Source organism: Stigmatopora nigra, chromosome 4 (assembly GCF_051989575.1).
Source record: "Stigmatopora nigra isolate UIUO_SnigA chromosome 4, RoL_Snig_1.1, whole genome shotgun sequence".
NCBI lineage: Eukaryota > Metazoa > Chordata > Actinopteri > Syngnathiformes > Syngnathidae > Stigmatopora > Stigmatopora nigra.
Genome location: NC_135511.1, coordinates 6,834,578 through 6,861,981, shown reverse-complemented (window position 1 = coordinate 6,861,981; position 27,404 = coordinate 6,834,578). Strand labels below are relative to the sequence as shown.

General features: G+C 39.7%; 1 protein-coding gene across 5 annotated transcripts; it reads right to left on the bottom strand.

The window, feature by feature from the left end:
- Nucleotides 1–560: 560 nt before the first annotated feature.
- Nucleotides 561–27,404, bottom strand: LOC144195428 (transducin-like enhancer protein 4). 5 transcript variants are annotated; one of them, XM_077715061.1, is made up of 20 exons: nucleotides 26,937–27,404; nucleotides 25,985–26,082; nucleotides 22,108–22,171; nucleotides 21,959–22,003; nucleotides 14,903–14,965; nucleotides 12,552–12,626; nucleotides 11,159–11,357; nucleotides 10,887–10,903; nucleotides 7,454–7,576; nucleotides 7,327–7,380; nucleotides 6,579–6,731; nucleotides 6,318–6,447; nucleotides 6,071–6,246; nucleotides 5,512–5,588; nucleotides 4,641–4,890; nucleotides 4,307–4,554; nucleotides 3,451–3,598; nucleotides 3,210–3,360; nucleotides 3,018–3,094; nucleotides 561–2,446 (listed from the first exon to the last, which is right to left on the bottom strand). In XM_077715061.1, the coding sequence occupies exons 1-20, from the start codon at nucleotides 26,979–26,981 to the stop codon at nucleotides 2,339–2,341; spliced, it is 2,301 nt and encodes a 766-aa protein (XP_077571187.1). In that variant the 5' UTR covers nucleotides 26,982–27,404; the 3' UTR covers nucleotides 561–2,338. The 5 variants fall into 5 exon arrangements, with proteins under 5 accessions (XP_077571187.1, XP_077571188.1, XP_077571189.1 ...); XM_077715062.1 differs by having other exon boundaries at nucleotides 11,159–11,354; XM_077715063.1 differs by having other exon boundaries at nucleotides 25,985–26,070; nucleotides 26,937–27,403.

Sequence of the window (27,404 nt, the reverse complement as noted above, 5' to 3'; positions counted from 1 at the left end):
ATTGCATGTGTCTAGAGAGGATACTGTGGTGGCAATATGATCGTATAGTAAATATACCTTATGACCCCTACTGACCTTACACACAACAAAGTAAGAATCAGCTGGAGAAGTCCACATTTCGTTTTCACATCTTGACTCACTGCCTTTATTGATTTGTTTTTGTTTTAACTGGACGCATACAGAGAACGTTAACTCACTAACTCATTTTCTGAACGGCTTAATCCTCATCAGAGTGGCGGGGGGTGCTGGAGCCTATCCCGGCTGACTACAGGCCAGAGGCGGGGGACACCCTGAATAGGTGGCCAGCTAATCGCAGGCCACAAGGAGACAAACAAACCATTCATGCTCACACTCATACCTAGGGTCAATTTAGAGTGTCCAATCAGCCTACCATGCATGCCTTTGGAATGTGGGAGGAAACTGGAGTACCCACAGGAAACCCACGCAGGCCCGGGCAGAAGATGCAAACTCCACACAGATGGACTCTATTGTGTTAAAAAGGAGTGCACTATTGTAAAAAGATAAAAAAAACATTACACTCAAAAAAATCCACACAATAATTTAATATTCAACTACAGAGCAGCGTAAAAAAATTAAACAAAGAAAAAGGCCATTTGTCTATAAGAAAAAAACTGTTAGTGAGAAGAAGTTTCTTTTAAACTTCAATAATGACATGTTTACAGTTCTTATACAATACCATAATAATGTCTTCCTCCTCTAGGTTGCTACCAGCTTGTGTAAGCTAGATCTTTAGCAGTAACATGAACATTTTGGTTGAAACCACCAATGTGTATTTTGTGTTCGTTTTCTTTTTTTCATTATAAAAAAAAAAAAAACAGTAGGAAAAAAGAAGACCACAATTGAGAACACAATGTTTGACGCATCAAGTCTCTCTGGGCGAGAACATGTTCATTTACATAATATATGGAGCTAATCAATGCATCCTGAACATTCTTACATGCACACTTGTGTCAAGTAGACTCTGCATTACAAACTGTGGTCATTCAATTGCCCAGTTCAAATGGAATGGATGTCTACCACTGTCAATGGCACGTAAACACAACACCGTTCATCAAAAAAATGGTTACATTTATGCTAACATTTGTTCTTGCGTAATTTCAGGTTGCCAACCCCCCCCCAAAATGTATTTTTTGAGCAATGCAAAATTATTGCAGAGCGATTATTTAAACAAAGTGGTTATATACAAAGTAGATGGCACTTAAAAAATTGCTCAAAAGTAACAATATGTAGCAAAATATTACTTTTCAAGCATGTTTCAGACAACTGGAGAGCAACACAGAAAACCAAAAGAGACCCACGGTTGCCAAAATGCTCCAAAATTTTGAAATCAGTCAGATATGACAAGCCAGTGTTGACAAAACATCTGGAAAAATGTATATAGTAACAAAGTAACACTGTTATTCTTGATAAAATACCACTAAAAAATGAACATAAAAATGCTGATTGCATGAAAACTAAAGCATAAAAAAGTCTGATAGCAGATTTGAAATCAACTATTGTATAGAAACAGTTACAAAAAAATCATGCAACAGAAAATGGGGGAAAAGAATGTTTGTCAGTGTAACCATTCACTCCCAGTTCTACTAATAACTACTACTACCAATATTGTGATCCTGCAAAAAAAATGTAATATCAAAACAAAGTCTATAACGATCTGGTTGTAAAGAGAAGCATAAAGGCACTGATTTTTTTTCTAATTTTCCCCACACAATTCAGTAAGTCCGTTGTGTTCATAAATATTGGGACACTCACGCAATTCTCATCATTTTAGCTTGTTCATTTCATTTTAAATCAAACGCGGAGGTGATTATCGACAAGAAGATACGGACTGTCTATTGTACAAATAGTCATGGAAGTTAACTATAAATAACAACACTTACAATTGAGGGGACGTACAAATGCATAAAAAGATTACTAGTCAGTCGTGAGGGGCACTATTTCTTGCATTTCCATACAAGATAAACACACGCACGCATTCATACACTGATAATTCTGTGTCGGTCTTTCATCAATAAAGACATTGGCTGCCATTGACGGCGATAGATGTCCAATGCATTTTGATTTGCCAGCGATTACTCACAGGCAGTCTCTTCCAGTCAAAGTGGATTTGGCTTCTTAGCCGTTAGTGACACTGGAATCAAATTATCAAGAAATCAAAAGGAATGTCGGACATTCATTTCATAACACGAGCTAAGTGTGTATTGACATTCACGTACTCTGATTAGTTGGGGGGAAAAAGCTTAAAACAAAGGAAAAATCCTATTTGACATATTACATATTGTACAGTATGTTGGCCACGTTAAACAGTGAGCTCTATTTAGTATATGACCTCATAGACAGTGGCCTTCTTGTCTCCGGAACCCGTCACGATGTACTTGTCATCGACGGAGATGTCACAGCTCAGCACTGAAGATGACTCTTTGGACTGCCAAGGAGAATAAAAGACAGTACATATGTCAAAGTCTATAAGGCAAGACTATATTTTAAAACTAATACGCCTTTTCCCATTAAACACACTAAATGGAAATGTTTCATATATATGTGTATGATTTATTTGTTTTTAGTGAAGTAGCACTGTTATGCTTCTTTATTTCATTTATTCCATTTTGCTTAGCGATTAGGAGCGTCATCATGACTTTGCTACTGAAAATATTAGTACCAATGTTCTAATAATGGATGCAACAACATTCAGTGTAGCAGTTAATGGTCGGTGTGTAGTAACAACTGTGTCTTCAGCTTCATTTCCTAGCAGTAGCATTCTTGAGGTTACTTTTGTGAGCAAATTCTTTCACTAGCACCAACAGTAATTAGCTTTCAGTTTATTAGGCGCCATTTTTTTTGGTTCTGAGTAGACAAGAATAAGATTTGTGACACTGAACAAGTTGAATGAGTATGATGCATATGGCATTTTGATTACGTTCATTTGGTTTATTAAAAGATTTTTAACCAATCAACTTTTTCTGTCCAACATTCAAAAAGACATCTCTTGCGGTTACCTGGAATATGCTGGCTCCATACGGCGTTCGCCAAGCATTAAGCAAATTGTCTTTTCCTGTGCTGACGAACCACTTTCCTGTAGATGACAGCACAGTCAATAAGCATGTGACAAAAACATCAGCCAACCTGATTTGGTCTTCTTCAGTTCATAATTTTTTTTCCCTTCCATGCAAACACAAGACTGGACTCACCACAGTGAGCAAATCGAAGAGAAAGCACACAGCTTTCATGTAGGTGGAGCTGATACTTGTCAGGTTTGGAGACGTGTAGGACTTCCACATTGCTGTTCTCCATCCCCACCGCCAGCCACTCGCCAGTTGGACAATATCCCAATGAGAAAATCTGCAATCACAGCCTTGTGCTTGCAAAAATTGTCTCCAATGTGATTTTTAGCTGGATTTATTAACACAAACTAAATCTTTTTATACATACCTGTGAGGTGAAGTCATGCTGCTGCAGTTGACGGCCTTCTCGCAGATCCCAAGAACGAACGGTGTTGTCCAGACCTCCCGTCCATAGCTTGGTCCCGTCATTGGAGATGTCTATGCAGCTTGCGCCATCTGTGTGACCCTGGAACTGCCTGAAGTATAGGGGAGAACCGGGTTGGTTGTGAAGTGGGTCTGTTGTCACCCTTGCTGTGAACACTAGAGTCTAATGCTGTACAATATCAGAGTTGAAATGATCAGAATTGCTCCAATAATATATTTGCATTGTCTTTACTATCGTGTCAAATATGAAGGCAGAGGCAAATACTGTGTCACATGTCATTAGATAGTACTAATCCATTGTGACTGGAGGTAAATTGAAGTAAAATCGGATCACTTGCTATGGCAGTCAATAACTTAAGAAGTAACAAAATGATCTATAAGTACAATGCAAACATTTATATTTCTGCATCATTGTAACTTTCATCGACAAAAATTATTGTTAGCATTTTATCGCCAAACTCTAGTTCCTGGGTATTGGATCGGTATCGGCCAATTCTCTAAATCAGGGGACTATATGAGACTGGGACATCCTTTTTTTTTTTTTTGTCCAGAAAATTAAAATCCATCAACACAGTAAATCCCAAGAGCGTGGTGTACAGCAGTGGGAAAACCAGATTTGCATACTTGGACAGCGCATAACATGTTTGCTATCACTATTTCCGACAGTGAATATCTATCGGACAAGATGTTGATGTTCAGTTCTGAACCTAATCTAATGTTTAGTTAAAGCCCTTTATATGATTTCTTGACTGCAACGAGTTATCATCACAATTTTTAAACCAGGAGATTTGAAATCCTACCTAACCAGTGTCTGGTTGTGAAGATCCCATACGGCAATGTTTCCATCAGAACAACAGGAAAAGCAGACCTTGGAGTCTGGGCTGATGGCCAAGGCGTAGCACGCAGGAGCTGACGAGGTTAATTCCGCTTTGATCCGTGGAGTAGGCGCGGCCAAGTCCCAAATTGACAAAGTGCTGGCTTCACCTCCCACGATAAGCGTCCGTCCGTCAGGGAGCAGTCGACAGGAACGGATGTAGTTGTCCCGATTCTGATGGTACAGACATTTCATTCTAATCTCACAGTTATACAGATCCCGTATCTGTCACGAATGGGAGCATCGATGATGCGACTCACAAGGCAGTCCAGCTGGGACACAGAGGTTTTGTTGCCGGGGTGACTGATGTCCCACACCTTTACGCACCCCTTGCCGCCAGTGTAAACATGACGGGTCGGGTTGCTGATGGTGACAGCGCACACTACCTCTCCGTGGTTTAGCGTGTTGATCTGTCGTGCGTGACGCGGGATGGCTGGGCCGATCAGAGCGTCGGGAGGGAAAGGTACTGGCTGCATTTGTCCGTCAGAACTCACGTGAAAGGAGTAGGCACTGGAGAAAATTAAAATAAAGTTGCACATATTTTATTATATATAGTTTGATGCAAGAAAACTGAAGGAACATAATGTGAAATAGCCACAATACAACTAAAGGGGAAAATTAACTTATCCCTTCAAAATCTTGTCGTTCACAAACAATGTTCTATTTTATAGTACAGTAGTATGTCTACTTAAGAAAATGCCTACTTACAAAATATTCATGTTTCAAAATGCCTCCATGTGAAAATGTTGTCCCAGGATACAAAAGAAATTCAAGTTACGAAATGCAAAATTGCCCAAAAAATTAAATAACCCCCGAAATGTAAATATACTTGCTGTATCCTGTATTTTAATTTGAATTTCTCATCTCTTTAGTTAGAATGCTGCTACGTCTCCCTGCTCCATACCCTGAATTAATGGCACTAATAGACGGACAACCATACGCGCTCACATTCATACCTAAGGGCAATTTAGACTGTTGAACCAGCCCACCATGCAAGGTTTTCAGACCCACTTCGACATGACAGGTCTAACCTGTATCTAGATGAATTCGTGGACCACACACTGAATACAAAAAGGTCCACCGTACTCTATTGTGATTTGAAATTGTTTTAAAATTTTGTAGGAGACTTACGGTTTTCCACCAGGAATGCCTGATAGGTTAGGAGGAAGGCCAGGGACACGAATGTGATGGTGAGGGTCAAATCCCACCTGCAGAAGATCAAACTTCAATTAATATGGAACATAAGCCAAATGCACACATTACATTTATGTCAATGATCATCTTTCACTCCCATTGACAGTGATAGACGGCCCATCCATTCTAAGAGCGATACTTTTGTTAGAAAATGGATGGAACATCTACAGCAGTCACTGGCACACAATGACTTTCTTTAAAAAAAAAAAAAAAGTAATACAGTAATCCTTCGATTATCGCGTCTTCACTTATTTTGAATTCACTACTTCCTAATTTTTTTTCCGCCCTTAGTATTTTAATGTGAAAATCCACATTGAAACTCGTAAGCAGAAGCCACTTTTGCTACTAGGACTCAGCACTGAATAATAAAAAGGGAAAAAAGTTATAATAGGGGCGACTCTACTTCGCGATTATCGCGGGCATGTCTGGTCAACATTAACCGCGATATTCGAGGGATTACTGTACTATTTTAGCGCAACATGTGAATTTTGCCTACCACTTGTGTTCGTCCATACGCGGCCACGGCAGCTGCAGCCACTGAGCTCATGCTATGCAAGCCGGCGTAGGGGGCACCCGCTCCACTCAGCTCGCCATTCATTCCGAGGTGAGGTACCACTCCGAACGGACCGGGGTACGAGCAGGGCACTGCCAGTGGTGTGCGCAGACCAGGTGCTGCAGATTTTTGACAAAATTAAGTTCAAAATCAGTACTTGGTGGATTTCTATGCATCGAAAAGCATTTACCGAGTGTCTCAACTCCTGATGGCTTAGTCGGAGCTGCCCTGAGGCTGGTCGTGGTGCTGCTAGGTGTGGGCGCATCGCAGCGGGATGTGGGTGTGCTGGATTTGGAAACTGGTGTAGTTGATTTTTCATTCTTCTCCAACAAAAAGACAAAAAGAAATACACGATACCAACGTTTCGATTTGTTCATCTGAGATGCTAAAGTTAACAACGTTTAAAAGCAAGAACTACCTTGAGAAATGGTACAAAGATGAGACTACTCACTAAATTAATCTCTTTGGATTTGGATGAAGGCGTGCTGCTGGAGGAAGCGACGGAGGAGGGGCTCAGGGGAGCATCCTTCTTTAGCAGCCGACTCTTGTCCAGTCCGTTCTCCTGAGGGGAGTGGGCGGGACTTCCTCTGGGGGAAGTTGGATCCTGGGGTGGTTGTTTCAGCACACATTTTTTAGCGAATTCACTACCACACAAAGTGCTAGGACTGGGCGATTAATCCATTGTGATTGTTGGTCATGGAAAATTTAAGGTTGATTCACTGATTTAATTGGTCAAATGAAGCACTAATGTGTCAGTCTTTGCTGATTTATGACATATAAAATAACAACAATAGGGGTGTGACAATACATCGATATTCAGAAAAGGAAGTATACTTTGTATTATAATCCTCATTTTTCTTATGTGTGTTTGGCATTGCAGTTGACCAGCTGTAGTGTAATGAACATCTTGAGGTTCTACTTTTTTTCTTAAATAATGTTGAGATACGCTTTGCTTACCCCCCAACGATGGTGGAGAGGTTTTACTCTCATTCGCTTGACTATACAGCCCCCATATACTATATGACGTTGCATCTGACCTAGAATTGCATTTTGTTGCACTTGTACTAAAAACTAAAGAGATTGAAGATATTCCCGTCTTTTCTTTTTGTAATTGTTCAATGTCACAGTCCTAGCCTTACATTTTTGAGTTTTCATTGTGCCTAATCGCCCAGACCTAATCAACGATGACACTAATGTACCTCATTAGAGACATCTACTACCAAGTTGTCGTCACTCTTTTCTCCGTCACTCTCCTAGAATTTTTGAAATACAGAAACAAATGTGCACATTTCCACATAATTGATTGTGCTAAAGAAAAACACTTACATAGAGTTTCGAGCTAGACTCCTTTTCGTCAGTTTTTTGCTTCTTGCCGTCTGTGGCGTAATCGGTTGAACCTCGGTGCTTCTCTCCAGTTCGAAAACTGGCGGACGGTGACACGGACGAGCTCTGGTAGAAATACATTTACATTTTAAAAGCAAGTTTGCATCAAGCCCCAGCTCATTAAAAGAACATTGGCTGCCATTGACACCGATAGACGTCAATTAAGATTACACTAGAGTCAGCTGAATAAAATGAATGGAGCAAGATGGTAGTTTTGAGAAGGTCTACTAAAAATAGAAAGCTTTATATAGTTGCACTGGAGAATGTATACAACATTAATTGCAATGTGTTATTCTCGCCATCACTCGGGCCTTCTCAATTGGGGTCTCGTCATGAAGCACTTCTCCCCTGCAGCTGACCAGCAGAGAGAAGGAAAATAAAATAGGACCTTTAACTCGACCTTTCCACTAATTCACGCTTCTAACCTTTCCGTTGCCCTTTGCAGTGATGCAAGTGTTGATGACAAGATTCCTACGAGGGAGGAGCAAAGTTAGGGGCTTGATGTCAAAGTGTGCGCGTGTGTGTGTGTAGCAGTAGTGCTTGTTTACATTTTTGTGTGAACAATTTTGAGAGGTTCTGAAGGAGTGTAGGTAAATAGGCAAAACAAGCCAAATTTATTTTTACAGCACAATTCAACACAAGATAATTGTGCTTTACGTTACTCTGTCTAATTCTAGTACTATTAAACACATTTTAGTACAATTAAACACATTTAAGTACTATTAAACCACTAGTTATTGTTACTTTGCTAATAGATGGCGAATTAGAACAAATACAAATGTTTTTCCAATCCAAAATCCTGTTTTGTGTGTGTTTTTTCAGAGGGTTGGAACTAAATAATTTGCTTTTAGTTCATTTCAATGGAAAAAGTTTGAGTTACGAGTGAATCGACATATGAGCTCAGTTCCGGAACGTGGGAGAAAATCCACTTTCCATGCACACTAAAGCTTACTTTTGGACATGCCAAATTCATAAGAGCCTAGCTAAGGAAATCAAAACAGGGGAGGGATAGAATTGCGATTGTCGTGCGATATACCGGTAGATTGCGATCTACGTTATGAGCACCCCTGGAGATGCTTCGTATGGGTCAAAGAAATTAAGCATGTATTTTAGTCCAAGGCCATTAAGTGCTTTGTAGACCAGCAGTAAGATTTTATAGCTTGCTATCCTTTGACTCACAAGAAGCCAGTGTGATGGTTTAATAGTGTAATCTAGTCCAATTACCTTTTATGAGTAAGAACTCTAGCAGGGGCATTCTGTATTAGCTGTAGCTTCCTGATAGATTTATGTTAAGAACTTCAAATACGCTATTGTGATAATCCAATCTACAAAAAAATAATGCATGAATATGTTTTTCCATCTATAATCATCAGCCTAGAGATGGATTAATTGAGCCTTCAAGGAAAATTAATATTGTACAAATGTATTTTATTTATACATGTTAGTTAAGGGTTAGGGAAGGTATGGCTCGGGAGCCATATGTGGCTCTTTTGATGGATGTATATGGCTCTCTATTAACCGGTGAGGAAAAACATTATTGTCATCATATAACAGCTGTGTATAACGAAATTAGTGGTGCTACTCCACAAAGCGTGTATTTCCTAATAAAAAAAACTTAAATAAGTCATTTAAAAAGGTCATTCTGAAATATTGCACAATCTAAGATATTCATGGTTTCCCCTACCTGCTGCCAATAGTTTCATGCGATAGGCTCCAGTACCACACGTGTGTAGTACGGAAAGAATTAATGATTTACAGAAATATCTCCAAACTATATCATGTGTTATCTAACCCCAACCAGTTTTGAATCTAGCGGTTTATAATCTAGTATGTTTTAGTGTAAGTATTTATGGATTTTGGTAGATGGTCTTACAATGATATAATTCTAGTCTCCCTTTGAGATACTCAAATTGTGAAGTTATATGCTCAATTACCTACTGATGATGCAACCTCTGGGTTTAGGCAACTCGACCATTTTGCCATGCTACCATATTTTCAGGTTAATGCACTGGATGTCTTTTGTTGTAAATAGCCTATCACCCAATGTTAGTACCTGCAGTTTACCGTCCAGTATGGCTAATATAAAATATAAAAAATATTGGAAAAAATATTGTTTCCTTATAAAAAAAACCTGGTGGGTGCTGCTTATAGGCGGTCGAACCTTTTAGATGAAAAATAACATCATCGAATTACGGCAGCCGTACAACAGAATTACTAACTTTATCATCAAACACTCCCTACAGTTGCTGTCCAGCCAACATGCAGCGTAATGTGCTGTCTCCACCCACGTTAGCGTTTTCTGCGTACGAGGTGCGAACACCGAGGACATTAAGCCACAGAGACTGAGGCATTTCAGACACACTGTGCCCAGTGGACTGTTGCCAAGGCAACTGGAGACCGCTGACAAGGGGCTTATTGGTTTCATGAAGTGACTGTTGGCCGCCGTGTCAAAGAGCATCTCTAAGTGTGCATGTGTGTGTTCACTCCCCCACAGGGCGCTAATGAAAGGCATTCATCATCTTGCTCTTCCTATTTTTGCGACTGATTCCAGAAGACCTCACGCACGCACGCACATTCGCTAATCGCTGCCATCACAGCGCCCGCAGCTGGGAGTAACATATTAAGCATTCTTGTCTCCACCACACCAGTCAACATGCAGCCTTGCGAAGCGTGCGCGCCTGTGTCGTGCTCAGGAGGCCGGAATAAAGAAATGCTAATCTGCTCATTGAGTATTCAACAAACCAAACATTTGCCTTGGGAAATGACTGAGCTTGAGGGACTAATTGCTACAAGTTGTAACGTTAGTGGTGAAGCTTTTTTCCTTCACCAACCGTGCTGCTGCTCTTTTTTTTTTTTTAGCACATCTCAAAGAGAAACAAAAACGTTAGACGTGCTTTAAAACTGATCTTAGAACAGATACGTGAGACATTAAGAATAATCTCATCACATTTTCTGAACCGCTTTATCCTCGTTAGGGTCGTGTGGGTGCTGGAGCCTATCCCAGCTGACTACAGGCTAGAGGTGGGGGACACCCGATCGCATGCATGGCAGACAAACGACAACCATGCAGACTTACAGCCATATCTAGGTGCAATTTAGAGTGTCCAATCAGCCTACCATGCATGTTTTTGAAATGTGGGGGTCAACTGGAGTACCCAGAGGAAACCCACACAGGCTCAGGGAGAACATGCAAACTCCACATAATGAACATGACCTGGATTTGAACCCAAGACCCCAAAGCTATGAGGCCTAATCGCTAACCACTTGCTCCACTATGCTGCCCACTATAGAAATTATAATAAAAGGGTAGCCAATAATTTATTTGAGTTGATGGAAAGCAGTGCATGAAAGTTGATTGATAAGACGAAAGGCTTACCTTCACTGAATCTCTCTCTGAGAAAGTAGACAGCCATTAAAAGAGAAAGAAAACATTCCAAATGAGCGTCATCCAAAGTAATCACATCATGCTAATGTGACAAACACAAATACATACAGCTTATTGCCTGGATTTATGAGACTGACTGTTCCAAGAAGATTATTTGATTCCACATAAAGTAAGCCTACAGCAAATTGTGTGTCTTTGAAGGAAAGGCAGCTCATTGAAATTCAACAGGTATAAAAAACAAAATAGTTTTATGTGAGATTTACCTCTGGGGTGTTCTTCGGCGCTGTCTGGGTGTTTCCTCTCATCTTTGAGGGGCATCTGATGGCCGAGGGCTGACGACAGCGCCAGCAGGCTGGCGCCAGGGGGAAGGGGGGGATGAAGGCCCGCGGGGTGCGGTGTGAGCGGGACAGGGATGGCGTGGCCGTGGGACAGGTGTTGAGCTTGAAGCTGCTGCTGCTGCTGCTGAAGCGTAAAAACGGTTGTGTGGAGAGCTGTTTGAACATTTATTCCCTATCTACGATATCCAGTTTCAGGTATGACTATGTTCTGTGCCCACAAGGCAGTTTTAATAAACAGAAAGAGAATGACTGCACATTACAATACATTGTATTGATTACACAACAAGTGAGAAACTTTCCAAAGGCATGGCCTCCCTTTTGCAATACTACTAGTGGTACTTTTGGCCAAATAGTACCCAAATAAATTTAATGAGGGTGGCCCGGTGGAGCAAGTGGTTAGCGCGTCAGCCTCACAGCTCTGGGGCCCTGGGTTCAAGGCCCGTGTGGAGTTTACATGTTCTTCTCAGACCTGTGTGGGTTTCCTCTGGGTACTCTGGTTTCCTCCCATGTTCCAAAAACATTGATGGTAGGCTGATTGGACATTCTAAATAGCCCCTATGTATTGGTGTGAATGTGCATGGTTGTCCGTCTCCTTGTGCACTGCGATTGGCTGGCCACCGATTTTTATAGTTTCACAATCTAAGCAATATTCGGCTGCACTTTCCAATGCGGGAATGACTAGAACATATATCGACTTTCCATATAGTCACTGTGTGTGCTCTTTTTTTTGTAGCAGCTAGATAGCCTCAATACTCTCTTTCCTGGAATTCAGTCACCTATTCAGTGAAAGTTCCTATTTGCTTTACACAGGTTCAAACGATTCACTAAAAGGTATTAAGATGCACAAAAAGAAAGTCTTAGAGACCTAACAGAGTAGTTTTCCAATCTCCCAAAACTTATGAACCAATTTCATTAAATGTAATGAATCTCTTTGTGAAACAAAATACCATAGGATTTTAACTTTTGGTAAAGAAAAGTATAATTAAAAGTAGTTTGGAGAAAAAATATAATTGACTAACTTAAAAAAAAAAGAACTACTGCATTAAGTCATTTATTTTCTAAACCGCTTATCCTCACAAGGGTTGCGGGAGGTGCTGGAGCCTATTTCAGCTAACTATGGACACCAGGCAGGGGACACCCTGAATCATTGGTCAGCCAATCGCAGGGCACAAGGAGACAGACGATCTTTCATGCTCACACTCACTCATACCTAGGTGCAGTTTTCACTTGATAAGGAAAACATACTAAATGCAAAAAAACTGTTTCCCAACATTCTTCTTATATAATGCATACATATAAAAAAAAGATTAGAACTTACCCCAATGATAGCATTCAGTTCAGCCATGGTGACCTGCTTGGCTCTTTCCACTGCTTGCACTACTTGTTGCTGATGCTGAAACAAAACAAACAGTGTGCATCATGTAATAGCAGACATTAGGAGGTTTTATTCAATTTTAAGACTTCATTAGGTGTTAGAAAAAGTTGAATTCTATAAGCAAAACAACTGACAGACATAGAAGACTTAAGAACCAATTAGTAACACATCACAAACTTATTGTTTGGATAACTTTCAGAATACTTCAGCATGAAGAAAACCAAGTAGAGACATGAAGAAACATGAAAAAAACTCTAGAAAAGTCATCCAAAGTGTAGGAAGGTAGAGAAGGTCGGCGAGCAAAAGTGAAACATTCATCAAGGACCATCACTGGAAACTAGGCCAAAGATGAAAGAGCCTATCAGAGCTGGAAATGAGCAAGTTTGCAGTGCTGAAGTAGAACTGAAGCACTGAGGCTGCCCGACAGGCGTCAATTCAGCCAAATAATACCTAAAGTCGCTTTTAATGGTAGTTTATTGTAGACTACAGCTGTATAATTGACTTGTTTGTTCATCCAAAACACATTACGCCCACTTTGGCTAAATCATACTTCACAAACAACAAATTAAGGTCTTGTTAGCAGTGTGATGGGAATGGTGCTGCACGTTCAAAAGCCAATAGTGAATTATGCTCTGTCAAAGAGGTTATACACATGATTAACATTGTGGGTGTACATAAAATAAAAATACTTAATAATATGATTTATTTATATATTTAAGTGGGGCCAAGTATTTAAAACACTTATCAGTATGATCTATGGCTATGGAGGGAGGGCATGTATTTGGTCTGTGTGCAAGATGACTAAATGACCAAAAAAATTTGATTATCATTTCACTAGCATAACTTATTATTAAATATGAAATGGAAGTGGTCAGAAAAGGGAGGTTGTGATCACTCAAAAATGAATAAAGGATTCCTATCAAACCTGCAGGATGTTTGTAATAATAAAACACAATAGGCACTTACAGTTTGAGGTAATGCAGCCAAAGGTCATAGAGGTCAGAAGTGGAATTTCAAGAGTGTAGCATGGATTATTATTTTTTTTTTTCGGATATGTTTGTAATGTGAAACAGAAGAGGCTATTGCATTTTGTGATAATTATGTCACAGGTAAGAAAAGGAATTTCGTGCTAATTTGTTATAAATAGGGCGGCCCAGTGGCGCGAGTGGTTCCAGTGTACATCCTCCTGTGTGGAGTTTGTTTGTTCTACCCGGGCCTGCATGGATTTCCTCCGGGTAATCCGGTTTCCTCCCACATTCCAAAAACATGCATGGTAGGCTGATTGGACACTCAAAATTTCCCCTAGGTATGGGTGTGAGTGTGCATGGCTGTTCGTCTCCTTGTGCCCTGCAATGGGCTGATCACCGATTCAGAATAGTTCTGGCCCGGAGAGAGCTGGGATTGGCTCCAGCACCCCCCGCGACCCTAATGAGGATAAAGCGTTTCAGAAAGAGATGAGATTTATTATAAATACTGCAGTGTTTTGAATTAGACTACTTAAGAATAAGATGGTATTACCTGAGTTTATTGCTAGTTGTAAACTACAATAATAATTATACTAATACACTACCATGTGATTTGGGCTTACACAATGAATCTTTCAATCGGGGCTAACACTCTAAATTCAAATGAATGGGACGCTTATCGCCGTCATTGGAAGCTTTTCAGTTAATATGATTGTGTTACATTCCACATTCGCAAGCGTCAAGCGTAGTTGTGAATCCAAACAAAACAGCAAAAGCCTCTTTCCTTCGGCTGCCTCCATCCTCTGCGGGCCTCGGGGCTGTGCAGCAAGCAGCAGCACCGCTGTCTAATGCCATTATTTCTAATCCACTTTAAATCCTCCTAATCCAGGGCTAATCTGAAGGAGAGTTCTGGAGTACATACTCACTCCTTACTGCCATTCCCACCACTCCGCTAACACACACACACACGGACAGGCAACCACTTTTACCTCCTCCAGAGGAAGGATTTATCTGCTAAACACACACATACACAGAAGCATTCCATAGTAAACATTACTATTAAAACAGCGTGCACATTTGCTGAGGAAATCACGTACATAGTCTTTCCTGCATATGTTAGTGGGAGACATTTAATAGGTTGAAGCATATCTGCCTATCCTGAGCAGTGGGGGGGATAAACCAGGGATAATCTGTTTGTGTGTGAGTGTGTGGCGAACATGTGAGCGTGAATGTGTGTCCATCCATGCCCGGTGCATCCCATTTTCCTCCTCCCACCTCACTCTGCCTCTTCTTTAACTTAGCAGTGGCGACAGGCCATTTTTTTCTTACCTCTTGAGAAAGGAAGGGGATGACTTGGGCGCAGATTGCATTCAGCCGTTTGACAATCTCTGCCTGGAAAACAGAGAAGTGGGCACATAATCTCAAACGACTGATAGGGACAACTGCTAAGCGCAGCCCACAAATACCAGCCAATTCAAGGTGATAAATAGTCACATAAACTTGCGGTAAAGCCTGGATGGCAAGTTGAAGCGGTTTTAAAATAGGATTTATACAATGTATATGAAAGCTTTTATGTTAGTGAAAGAAATTCATGATAGACAGCTTTTTAAGAGAATCAACATATATGGTTCACTGCAACAAATGAGATTTTTGAAGTGATTCATCACTGATTATTTTTTAGATTAGTCGACTGCTAAAATCATGTCCAATTTACTCTTCTATTATTCCGGGATTTATACCTTAAATGTCCATGGGAATAAATGACAAAGCATTAAGGAAAGTGGACAATAAATACTATGCAAAAGTGCCACCTTATCACTGTCTTACAAAGGAAAAAAAGATGATTCGAATACATACTTTTGATTAAAATTGTATATAATAATAATATAATATATTAAAATTGAGAAAGGAAAGGAGAGGTTTGCCAATAAGGTTCTTTCTAAAAATAGGATTTTTAAGACAATGTCTCTAAACAATAGACATACTGACAACCAAACAAATAGTCGATTCCTGAAATTTTCATTCAGTAAAGCCAGTACCCTCACCCCCAACACTAAGAATGCTACAGCTTTTTGTCTAGCGCGGCGTAATTTTGTATTTTACAGGCTAATGATCTGCATGTCCCTTCGCGTAATTATCCCATAATTCAATAGCCTTTAGTATATGTCGGCCTCTATATGAATAATTACTATTTAGTGGCTGCATCTTTTAATCATGTGTTCTTTATAGTCTAAATATTACAGTAATCTGATCATCAATTTGTAAATCAATCGTGACACATTTTAGCTAGTTCATAATTGCTGCCACGCCTCTCAGTAAAAATGGATTGAATGTCTAATGCCATCAATAACAACCAACACGTTTGTGTTGTTCCTTCTGATCGTACATCACAGAAAATGAGAAACATTTGAGTGTGAACGAACCCAAAACCCAATGATGAAAGGAAAAGTTCAATGCAATCTAAATGCAAGGGGGCTTAAATCTAACCTTAACCTACTCGATTTATGTCTGTGACCTTGACGAGGTGAAGTTGCAGTTGAAGTTGGTATCAGTGCTAACACAAGCCGCCACAGGCCATGAGAGTGGACACACACAAACACACAAGCACACACACACACCTATGCGCACATACGTACCTCCCCAAGCTACTCTGTATTCATCAGATGTTTTGACTGAACCCAAGGGTTGGCTTTTAAAGATTATAAAGCACCCCAACCCCTGCCAGGTGGGTTTTTTTTTAACAGGAAATTGCCTGATCCACCATCCCAGAGGAAGTGCTAGAAGTGCAATTTAAACCCAGCAAGCATGCAAACAAGAAAAGAGGCAGAAGACAGCAACCTGCATGCAATAAAACATTCCTCGTTCACTGGAATTATTCCTGTACGAATATATACAAATGATGACATTGCGCCACATCAAAAAGTATTTCCTTTTCTATATCGCATACCTCAAAGCAGTATTAAGACAATTTTGTGGACCTTCAAGAGCGCAATTTGGAAAACAGTAGTCAGGTTTGCTCCGCCAGTATATTAGAAAAAAAATCAGTAGCCGAGGCATGAGAGCATTGCCAATGTTAAGTACAAAAATAACTATTTTTCTATGGTTGCCCCAATTCCATCAGAATTACGGCTTTATTAATTTTCAGATATTTTAAGATCTCAAAGTGATCACACAAAATAAATAGTCTAGGGTTAACACAAAAGTAACATAATATCCTATGCCATGCTATGTGTATGTTATATTAGCTAATATGTTATCAAATCTATGGCGGAACAATGACATCAACAGCACTGTTTCTGTAGATACTCCAACCTAGTGGACTAAAAATTGGATTGTGTTAAAATAAACGTGATCGGGACTTCCCTAAAATGTAAATGTCTTTAAACCCAGCTGTAATCCAATAGGATTTTTTTTTTACCTAAGGGTGACTGTCAGCTAAACTACATTGGCCTTTTGAGAATAACATGAAAGCAGCATCTCACTGTCAACCACTTATCGCAGTGCATGTCGCTTGAAAGCGTTAAAAAAAACGGTAACGACTTCCCACCTTAACAGCTCACATCCCATAAATGAAACCAGGCAGCTGCCGGGAGTCAGGCTGGGTCAGAGCGAAGATCAAATGTCCACCTCCCCCGTGGAGCTTTGTAAGCATCACATCAGCACCACTTTTCAACACCAGCTAATACACCTAATGGAGCCCTTCTTTATAAAGGCTGCATTCCCTTGGGACCCACAGACTGAGTGACAGCATATTAGCGTGGTTGTTTGTGTAAAGACAGTATCTGGCAAGCAGGGAAATATTTGGGGGAAAAATGAACTGATTGCAAGCAACCACTGACGACAATAGATGCCTTTCAATTTCAACATATACCGTGTTATTTGTAGAAGTTGTTAGTTCTCTGGAGTAAAATCCCCCTTAGTTCTTTTAGGCTGCTTTCACACTAGCGCCCTTTGAGCTGTTTTAATCTGATCTAATCCCTTAAATTGTTGTGTGGTGATTTTACTCAAGTATAAACAGTAACTCGGGTGCCAAACAAATAAACTATCCAGAGACCGTGGCTCCTAGGTGGTCTACTGGTATGGTTTAAAACAAATTGTTTTATGGAATGAAATCAATCCAACAAAGCTCCTTACAAATGAGCAAACTGGCTCAGTATTTTTTTCTGATTTACTATTGTATATACTAGTGTTTTCTGCAACAATGTTTGGCACCAATGCCGATACTGTACCGATCCCTCGACTATCAAGTGTTCTTTTGTGGTTTTGTGGCGGCTGGAAAAATATTCCAGAAAAGTGTGTGTGTGTATTTACGCATTATTTGTTAGGACTCGCCAACACAGATTCCAACATATAAAGTTCTAGTTGGGCTCCTTATAGTATCTGGTATTGGTATTGGTACAATACCCTACATTACTATGAATTGCCTAGTGTTGCTGAATTTTCAGTCAATAGCCTATGTTCACACCCCAAGGTAGAACTGACGCTATTGCGATTTTTTTTCTTGAACCGACCGAGTCTCAGAAAATATGTTTTTCTCATTTCCAATCTAGCCTACTTGAGTGCGGTTTAAAATCTGATTTGAGCTAGATTTCTAGGAATGTGACTGTGTTGTGAATTGTCTACAGCACCCAAATGGAGCACAAATTACCATTGATGATGTCAATTTGCAGTCCTTAGCAAAAGGTATCCTACCTTTTGCTAAGGACTGTAACAGTATGCAGTTGGCTTTGTTGTAACGTCTCTTATTTTTGCTCTGCTAAGCGACACTTTATAGGTCGCTTTGGAAAACAGTAGACTCAATGTTCACACAAAACAAAAGGTCAATTAATGGTTAAAAAAACGTGTATATTTTTTTGCATTAAGACCTGAAGTCTGAACGAAGCAAAGGATGGTTGAGACACACACTTTGTATCACTTGTACTGAATTGTACTATGAAAACTAACCATACCAAATAAGAGGTAGATGCGATTTGCAAAAACAATCAAAAGATTCAAACCAGAGAAAGTCAAATATAGTTTGCATTTAGTTTTGCATCAAGTATTGTACCTGTAGTTAGAGCATCCCGTTGAAGAGACCACTAAATGTAGGTCACTTTTCTGCACACTTCAAGGATATATGTTACTCCAGGTTATTCCAAGCCTTTTTAATTTTCTATCCAGATCTATCTCCAAAAGTGACAGTGATTGCTAAATCCCGGTTAAATTTTGCAAGCGAATCGAATGCGTCCCCTCCCCATCTGCAGTAGAAAATGAGTTGTCAGCCCTGGTTGAGGAGCCTGCCATTCTTCACTATCATCACCATCTTATTACTTCCGCATCTCGCCACCTTCTCCTCTTCGTTCAGATCGTCCATTGCTTTCCTTATTTCTCTTTCAGTCTCACTAATTTGCAATTGATTAGCTGTCCTCTCGTAGCTCAGTCGCTAACCCCTAAGCCCTCACCGTCCCAAGTGTCTCTGGCTTCATACCTTGCGCCTGGCCAGCTTGAGCTCAGTCCACAAGTCAATTTCTCTCTAACGAGTGTTGGTACATTTCGCTCTCGGGCGACGCGGCCCTTCTGTGTAAATAAAACAGAGCCGAGCTGAAAATCAATGGGCCTATTACCCTCGGAAAATGCTAAACAAGCAATATCAGAGATTCACTTGGTGGCAAGGAGCATTTTGTATGAGCCTGACAATGGTGCGAAGTTCAGTAGGTTTGTAAAGATGTCTCGTATCCGAACACTTTATCAGAAATTAGCCCCCATTATATATAATTCTTTTTATATTTGAATCAGGTGGAAAAATCTGTTCTTTGAATTATTTTTTTTTTTTAATCACAATTTTAGCAGAAATGGGCACTGTGGCCAAGTGGTTAGTATGTCTGCCTCACAGTTCTGAAACAATTGGTTCAATCCATGGTTCCAGACTACCTGTGTCGAGTTTGCATCAATTAATGAGTAAAAAATAATAGTTGCTGATTTAATTTTCTAATCAATTAGTTGTTGATTGATGGTGGCTGTCATTTTAGCTCTGTGATTGGCGGCGCCAGACGTGCAACGTCCAATCCATTTTGAGTTGAAAGGATGACAACAACAATCACAACATGATTTGGACATCTAACACTGTCATTTGCTGCAAAATTAGTTACATACTATGTATGATGGTAAGTCATTAGCATGATATGGCCAACCCCAAAAATTTAGTTTCAAAAAAACTATTCACACTGAAAAACCTTAAAAACCGCAAGCAACATTTTTTTGGTATTCATAGTTTGACCAGTACAAAGTAATCAAATCGGAATTATACATATATATTTTTCAAACAATAATACTGTATATTTGAACATGGAAAGTCTGTATTTTCCCCACATCTTCTTGTGGGTCGTATCGCTACATCGGAAGGCAAAAACACACATTGACACACAGATTCGCTTACGTAGGCGTGTGCGCACAAATGTCCATCTAAAATCATTTGGTTCTACAAGCGACGCCCATGCAGATGGGAAAGATTTGCCTTCCACAATGGAAATCATTGGCCTGCCCACCCAGCGAAAACAAACAACGGCCACATTTGTATTTGTTTCCATCTTGGCTTTATAGACATGCGCGAACACACACAAAGGGCCTCAAACGCGGCCAACAGCAGGATTTATGTGGACACCCCATATTTCATTACGTGGCTCTGATTAGTGCACCATGAAAAGCTGCGTGCGTGTGCAACATTCCCTCGCGAAGCGCTTGTCATATAGAAACACAATAACACTCGGCAATATACACACACACACACTAAAACACCAGGACTGATACACACACAAAATTAAATCAATAACTTCTATATGCGTACAGGCGTGCATACAGTACACACACTAAGTCAACATGTAGCATTCTACAAACAGCCTGCTACACACAAGCAGGCGACAAAAGCATACGTAGATCGTGTGTATAGTTGAATTTGCCCATTTCACCTTGCGGCTAACACATACATTTATGCTAATGAGACACTGCCTTTAGAGAAAACTAACGGCATGGTTGCAAAGTGCTTGTTTATGGCCACAATCTTTTTCATTAGAGCCAATTTTTTTCTCATTCATTTAAATGATGAAGATTTTGCAAGTGGGAACATTTTATTCTAATGAGCAGAATAAGGATTACTAGAGGAGTTAGGACCTAGTACAAATTTTAAATGAAGTACAACCCCACTTAAAAAATACTTGGCTCGCTGAGAGCTGTTATAATAATCAACATAAGAAGCCAGTACGACGGCACGGTCTACCTAAAAGGTATATTTATACCATTTACACTATTTGTCCTATTGGCTGACATTGATGGGGATAGACATAATACCCATTTTAATTGGGAGGACTGTAGTCTTTATAAACAGCTGATCCATTATTAATTGAAGACTAGGTTAATAGTCAAGTAATTAGTTGAAGACCTTGTTGACACAACATTTGGCCAAATTGTCGAAATCCTTGTTTTTATTTTTTAATTTTAGTTGGGTTTTTTTGGGACATTTTTTTCATTCAAAATAAATCTGTGAATGTTCCATCGTTGTTTTTTGCAAAAATACATTTTGAATCAATTTTATTTTAAATCTTTAAATAAAATGGAAAAAAATATTGCTACCTTTAAACATTCATATAATACGTTTCTATTTGAAATTTTAAAAAAGGTAAACGACATCAATCTTGGGGTTCATCAATATCAATCTGCTGAATGGTAAATATCTTATAATTTACTACCCTCAAATATACATGCAAGCATGGCAACTGAAAACCATAATTTACCATCTCAACTTAAAACCGGGATTTCTTTACTGGTTCTATTTTGGTGACACCAACAATGACAGACAGCTAAGACCTTGTTTGGGTTCACCTGCCATTGTTAACTACAACAGCTAGGCGAGAGGCTAAATAACTAACACCCGTATACCTAACCTCCAGTTTTCGCCCCCAAAAAACAACCCAATTCATGAACCACACGTCATTTGTCTCTTGGTCAAAGCTGCCTTTGGTAAAATCCTTGCTCCAAAACAACATAATAGGCTACTTAGCTGGTGTCCACTTCCTTCTATACGCTCAATCTACTAAACTCAACGCTTGATCGGACAGAGATAAAAAGAGGCTTATATCGCCGGTATTCATGTTGGAGCAGAAAAGACAATAAAAAGCTGGCTGCCACAGTTATGAAAATAAACAATAGAGGAGACAATATGCAAAGAGGCCGTCCACCCGTGAGATAACCCAAGAGCAACTTTGACTTTCCAGCCAACAGCGCAATGGGATTTTAGTTTATTTAATGAAGAAAATCACTATGGGTTGTGGCTCAGCAAATTCATATGTCACAAATTCAGTAAAGTACCCCCTGAGGTGATATAGCAACTTTAAACACTATCATTCCATTTACCTGCTTGTGCATCTCTATGTTGAGTCCATATGACATTTCGTAGTACTGAAAAGCAAAGATCACAATGAGATAAAGCAAACATTTGGCTTCTGTTTTACTTTTTTTTCGCTTCAATAAATGCACACACACTCCCCAGGTGCGAAACTCACCATGACATAGTGTCTCTGCATCTCCGTTTTCTCACTTGCCAGTTTCTCACACTCCATTTTCAGACTGCGAGGTAACCGAAAGTGGGAGAAAAAAAAATCAGTGTCACATAAACACATTCTGCTCACTCTTCAGTTTTGTCACAAAAACAATGCAAGCATGTAAAAGCAGAAGCAGCACGCGACCACATCCTGCTACTTTAATGTGGCATTTCGGATCTCACCAGCTTCCCCTGCAGACACTTACTCAGCACGTACATCTCGGTAATTAATGGATCAATAGACGACCACACAAACCTCAACATAAGGCCCGAACTGCACCATCGACAAAAAAAATATACAATGCGAGGATCCATATCACAAGTGTGGTTATGCTAAAGCTTAAACCTTTCCTCCTTTTTGTCGTCTATTACAGGAAACTATCCACTTACCACTATGACTCTTAAGCATGAGTGTTTTATGAGATAAAAGAGGAATGAACCTTATCAGTGCAGGTAAAGTGAGGATGCTGACACAACAATAAAGGGGTGAGCGAATACACTACAAGCACATTTGTGGCTTTTTTTGGAATACACTGAAGTGGAAAAGCAATGCAGGCTTTGTTTTCCGCAATTATTTAACTGAAATGATTTGGGAGACAGGATAGGCATGGGCGACAAATTGATTTCATGAAATAATTTGATTTCTTATTGCCTATGACTCAATACATTAATTACCTAAATGTTCACGCTATTCGCCGCTAACTTGTAGATTTCATAGAGCAGCGACAAATTTAGGATATTTTGGAGAACAAACAAGCTTTATGTTATCAAGATGGAAATTCCCACTCCCTAAAAAAAGTGCATTCATAGTGTCTAACAACTGGCGCAAATGTTCCATTATGGCAAGATTCTTGAGTTCTGGTGTGCTCCAACGTAAGTGCATCTTCAGATTTGTGTTAGCGTTGTAAAAACTTTGTAAGAAGTTTATCGATTTCCACGAATAGGCCAATATGTTGACAAAAAAAACTTATCATATTTACCCGCTTATAAGCCAATTTTATCGGACCACAAAATGATGACTGAATTGAGGGTACGGCTTATACGCGCATAAAAACACAACCTGCACAAAACTGCAAGTTGACGTGGCCATGGCACGATGACAGGTTGGCTATCCATTGTGGGCGGTCCGGTGATGCGAGTTAGCTCAATGGGAGACCTGGGTTCAAATCCAGGTCTGTGCACCTGTGTGTAGTTTGCATGTTCTCCCTGGACCTGTGTGGGTTTTCTACGGGTACTCCGGTTTCCTCCCACATTCCAAAGACATGCATGGTAGGCTGGCTGATTGGACACTCTAAATTGCTCCTAGGTATGAATGTGAGTATGAATGTTTTTTTGTCTCCTTGTGCCCTGCGATTGGCTGGCTACCAATTCAGGGTATCCCCTGCCTCTGGCTCGAAGTGAGCTTGGATAGGCTCCAGACCCCCCGTGACCCTAGTGAGGACAAAGCGGTTCAGAAAATGAGAGAGGATATCCATAGTCTGCCAGGGCTAGAGGATGCTACACTAGTGCACGCTAGCAATTTTCAGATCGCAATCACAAGACTTCAATGGCCATAAAGGCTCTTTCCGATGCTTAATGCCATTACAGAAGAGCATCTTAAGGGTTAGTTATGGTTTTGTGAGATTTAAAGACACAAAATAGGCACAATGTGCTCCTACAAAGGGGCTATACATACGCAGATGGCCATAAGTACTGAGTTCATTAAACGGCCTATCATGAGGATGTTTAATAGGACTTTGTTTGCTGTAAGCATAGAGGTCGATGTAAAGTGGATTTGATCATTTCTTCTTTGTGGTTTTTAAGGTTTCAGTCTGCCTCAGAGAACACGAGTGGGAATTGTGGTGTTTGTCTCCCCTGCTTGACATTTTGGTAATAAAGATGTTTTTGATCACATTTGTGTGTAACAATTCTCTATGAACTACCCCATATTAAGACTTGGACACATGCAGTTTATAGTCACATGTGGCATATCTATGGATACATTTTGTGTAATTTAAGCTACGCGTTTTATCGTCAGGTGGGCTCTACTGTCCGGAAATTAGAGTTACTTTAGTTCTTTTGATGTTGTCGTTTGCCAAAAAGAAATCTGGCAAGGACTTATTCAGTAGATTCCACAAGAAGGAGATTGTTTCTTTATGATGTTATTACATTTGATATTTAATAGATGAAGGGTTAAGGTTAGATCTTATTGATCATTATTCTTACATCTTATCTTATCTTTTGTGAATACCATTGTGCAAATTGATAAGCATGTTACTGTTTTTTATTAAAATGAATTTAACCAAATTTACTCTGGTGAATAAAATACCCAATGAAATACCACAAATTCATTTTAAAAATATATTCCCAAAATAGAAGTATTTTTAAACTATTTAATAAATTAAAATTAAATTTGGAGTCAAGTGGCATTGAATAACAAAAACAGATTTTTGTTTATTTAAATGTTTTCCCAAAATATACTTCCAGGTCAAGACGTGAACCATATCCTGCACTAAAGCATGTTTTTATTTTATTCATGTAGTTTTTCTTTGAAAAATCCAACTGATACCTTTGGCTTGATTCAGTTCTTTTAAAAACACACTGACCAACATTCACCTGGTGACTGGACAATAATTACAGGGGTAGGCAAAGGTGGGTGATTATTATGCATAGGTATGGCGCTTGTGGTTCTGCCCCGAGCAATACATTTCACACTTCATCATGTCGGCTAAAAAGTATTTCACACCTCATGCACTCGTAGATGCAGACGTGCATGCGGAGACTGATGGGGTTTACCTGTGGTTAGTCAAAAGTGTATCGTGGGTGAAACTAGCAAGATGGTAGGGCAGAAACTATTTCTGCTCAGGTATTGTTAGACATTTAAAGGGCAAACATGTATTTCATTGGCTGCCATATACAGCAAAAGATGATCAGTTCATTTTGACTAGGGTAGGTTGGCAATGAATGATAGTTTTCAGTCCACCTAATTGAAAATGGATTGAATTGGATGTGAAACCTATGGGGAAGTTTATGTATTCAGTTCTGGATACGTATTTGTCCATCTGTTTTAGAGATAATTCAAGAACGAATAAAGGGATTATTGTGAAACTGGCAGGATATGTTTGTAGCTAATAAAAGAGGTGATTGAACTTTAGGGAAATGAGTTCAAAGGTCAGAAAAAGAACTTCATGAAAACTCAAAAATGACCAAAGAAAGGGGTTATTATCATATTTGAATGATTTCTTTTAATATGAAAAAAAGGTGCACAGATTTTGGAGGAGTGAGATCAAAGGTTAGAGAAGTAAGAATTTTGCAACAACTTGTACCATACATAAAAGGAATACCTACTCTACCAAATATGGTGATGCTTTGAACTTGGCTAGATAGGCTTTCCCTCAGTGCACCTCATTTTTTTTTTGTAAATATATCAATTGTACAGCACTATTGGGGGCCAAACTACTGGTGTGTATTTCAGATTGTATTCATTTTAAAAAGCGTTTTTTACTGATATTTTATTGATTTACAATTGTATTTATCGATACAAATATATAAAAATAATTCTTAACTCAGTGGCTCCATTTGATGACAAGAGACATCAAATGTCCATTTGTTGCCATTCTGTACAGTTTAGATGGCTTGAACATCAACTAATGTCAAACTAATTCAAATTCATAGCAGAAAACTGAGAGGAGCCACATAACTGGATGCTGGTCATTGTCAATGGCACTGAAACAGTTGTTTACTTAACCGCCCCCTAATAAAAATAAATTCAAAAGCTTCAAATTCAGACCTGACACATTTTGGATTATGTAGGCTGGCTACATTTGTACTATACCAAAAAGGTCTATTTAGTCCCTCACCTGTGATACTGAGCTTGTAGGAACTGGAACTCCTCCTTGATCCGGTCACAGGATTCAGACACGGTGAACTTAAACGGCTGTCCAGGCTGTGGTGGGACCTCCGAAGCAAAGAAGAAGATGGAAGGAGGAGAAAAGAGAGGCAATAGTGAGACAACTGAGGTTCTAGTCTCATACCACAATGAGCCTCTGTTACTCACTCTGCCTCGAGGAATCACCAATTTCGGCTTAATGTGTCTTTTTAACCACGCACGTCTGTCAATGAGCGCAATTGTCCATGCTAGTGCCCAATGGCGTAGAAACTCGACTCCAAACTCATTACGCATCATGTCTGTGCCATTCATATGCAAGTATGATTTCTAATACAGAATGTTTTCCCACATTCAAATTCTACCACTGGATCATTTTAGCATCAAAATTGATCCAGATAACATTTTTAATACTGCCACTAAAAGACATAAGCAAAAATTCAGCTGCAATAAAGTTCAGACCCAAAAAGAGAAGCAAAAATTCAGTTACAAAAATTCCATCACAAAAATAGAAGGGCAAAAATTCAGGTGTAAAAAAATGTGGCAAGAATGTAGTGGTGAAATAACAATTTAGAAATAAATCTGTTGGCAAAACTTTAGGACCAAATAAATAAATAAAATCCTACTGTTCCCCAGCTTTCCCCAAAGCTAAATGAACTTTTGCAAATGATTTTTACTCCGATTTTTTTCTTGCAAAGATTTATTTGCAATTATTTGCGGATTAGTATTGCTGCTGACCAAAATCTTTGTTTAAATTTAAATGCTGGAAAATAAAATCTGTGTAATAATTGACTTCCATCTTGCAGCGATTATTCGGTGCAAGCCTCTCCAAGTTCAAAAAAGATTGGACGTCTATTATCGTCAAATGCAGCCAGTGAATTAACATCGATTGACCTGTTTTGTTGTTGTTATTATTCTCTACTCACCGGATGCCGCGCCGGAGGGTACATCTTGCTCAAATCTCGAATCATTAAAAAAGCATTTAAAAGTTCCTCCACGACAAGTCAAAAAAATAAACTATGCGTAAAAGGTGAGTTAGTGGGACGAAAGCCTTCGAACCTTAGCAGACAACATTGAAAAAAGTCTCACAATGTGAGATCGTCAGGTGCCTTCAGAAATATATCTCCGGGTAGTCACTCAATGTCGTTGAATTTCCTCTTTAGTTGTCGTCTTTCGCCATATCGTGACCCCACTTGTCCTCCCGCTGTGGTGGCAACCGGTTAATTTCCTAGTTCGGCCCCCCCGGTCGGCGTTGATATCCCGGCGGCGGCAGCGGAGACCACTTCAGCGACACTGTCCGCTCGCTCTGTAGCCCTCCCCGCCGAAGCACATTTTGGAAGCAGCCAGTTAAAAACGAGCGCAATTACGCATCCTCGCTCCGACGTTTCTTTGGG

Coding starts and splice junctions, on each gene's coding strand:
- LOC144195428 (XM_077715061.1), bottom strand. CDS start 26,981: ATGATTCGAGATTTGAGCAAGATGTACCCTCCGGCGCGGCATCCG. Junction 3,095..3,209: donor TCTTCGATTTGCTCACTGTG/GTGAGTCCAGTC, acceptor TGTCATCTACAG/GAAAGTGGTTCGTCAGCACA. Junction 2,447..3,017: donor ATGGAGCCAGCATATTCCAG/GTAACCGCAAGA, acceptor TCTCCTTGGCAG/TCCAAAGAGTCATCTTCAGT.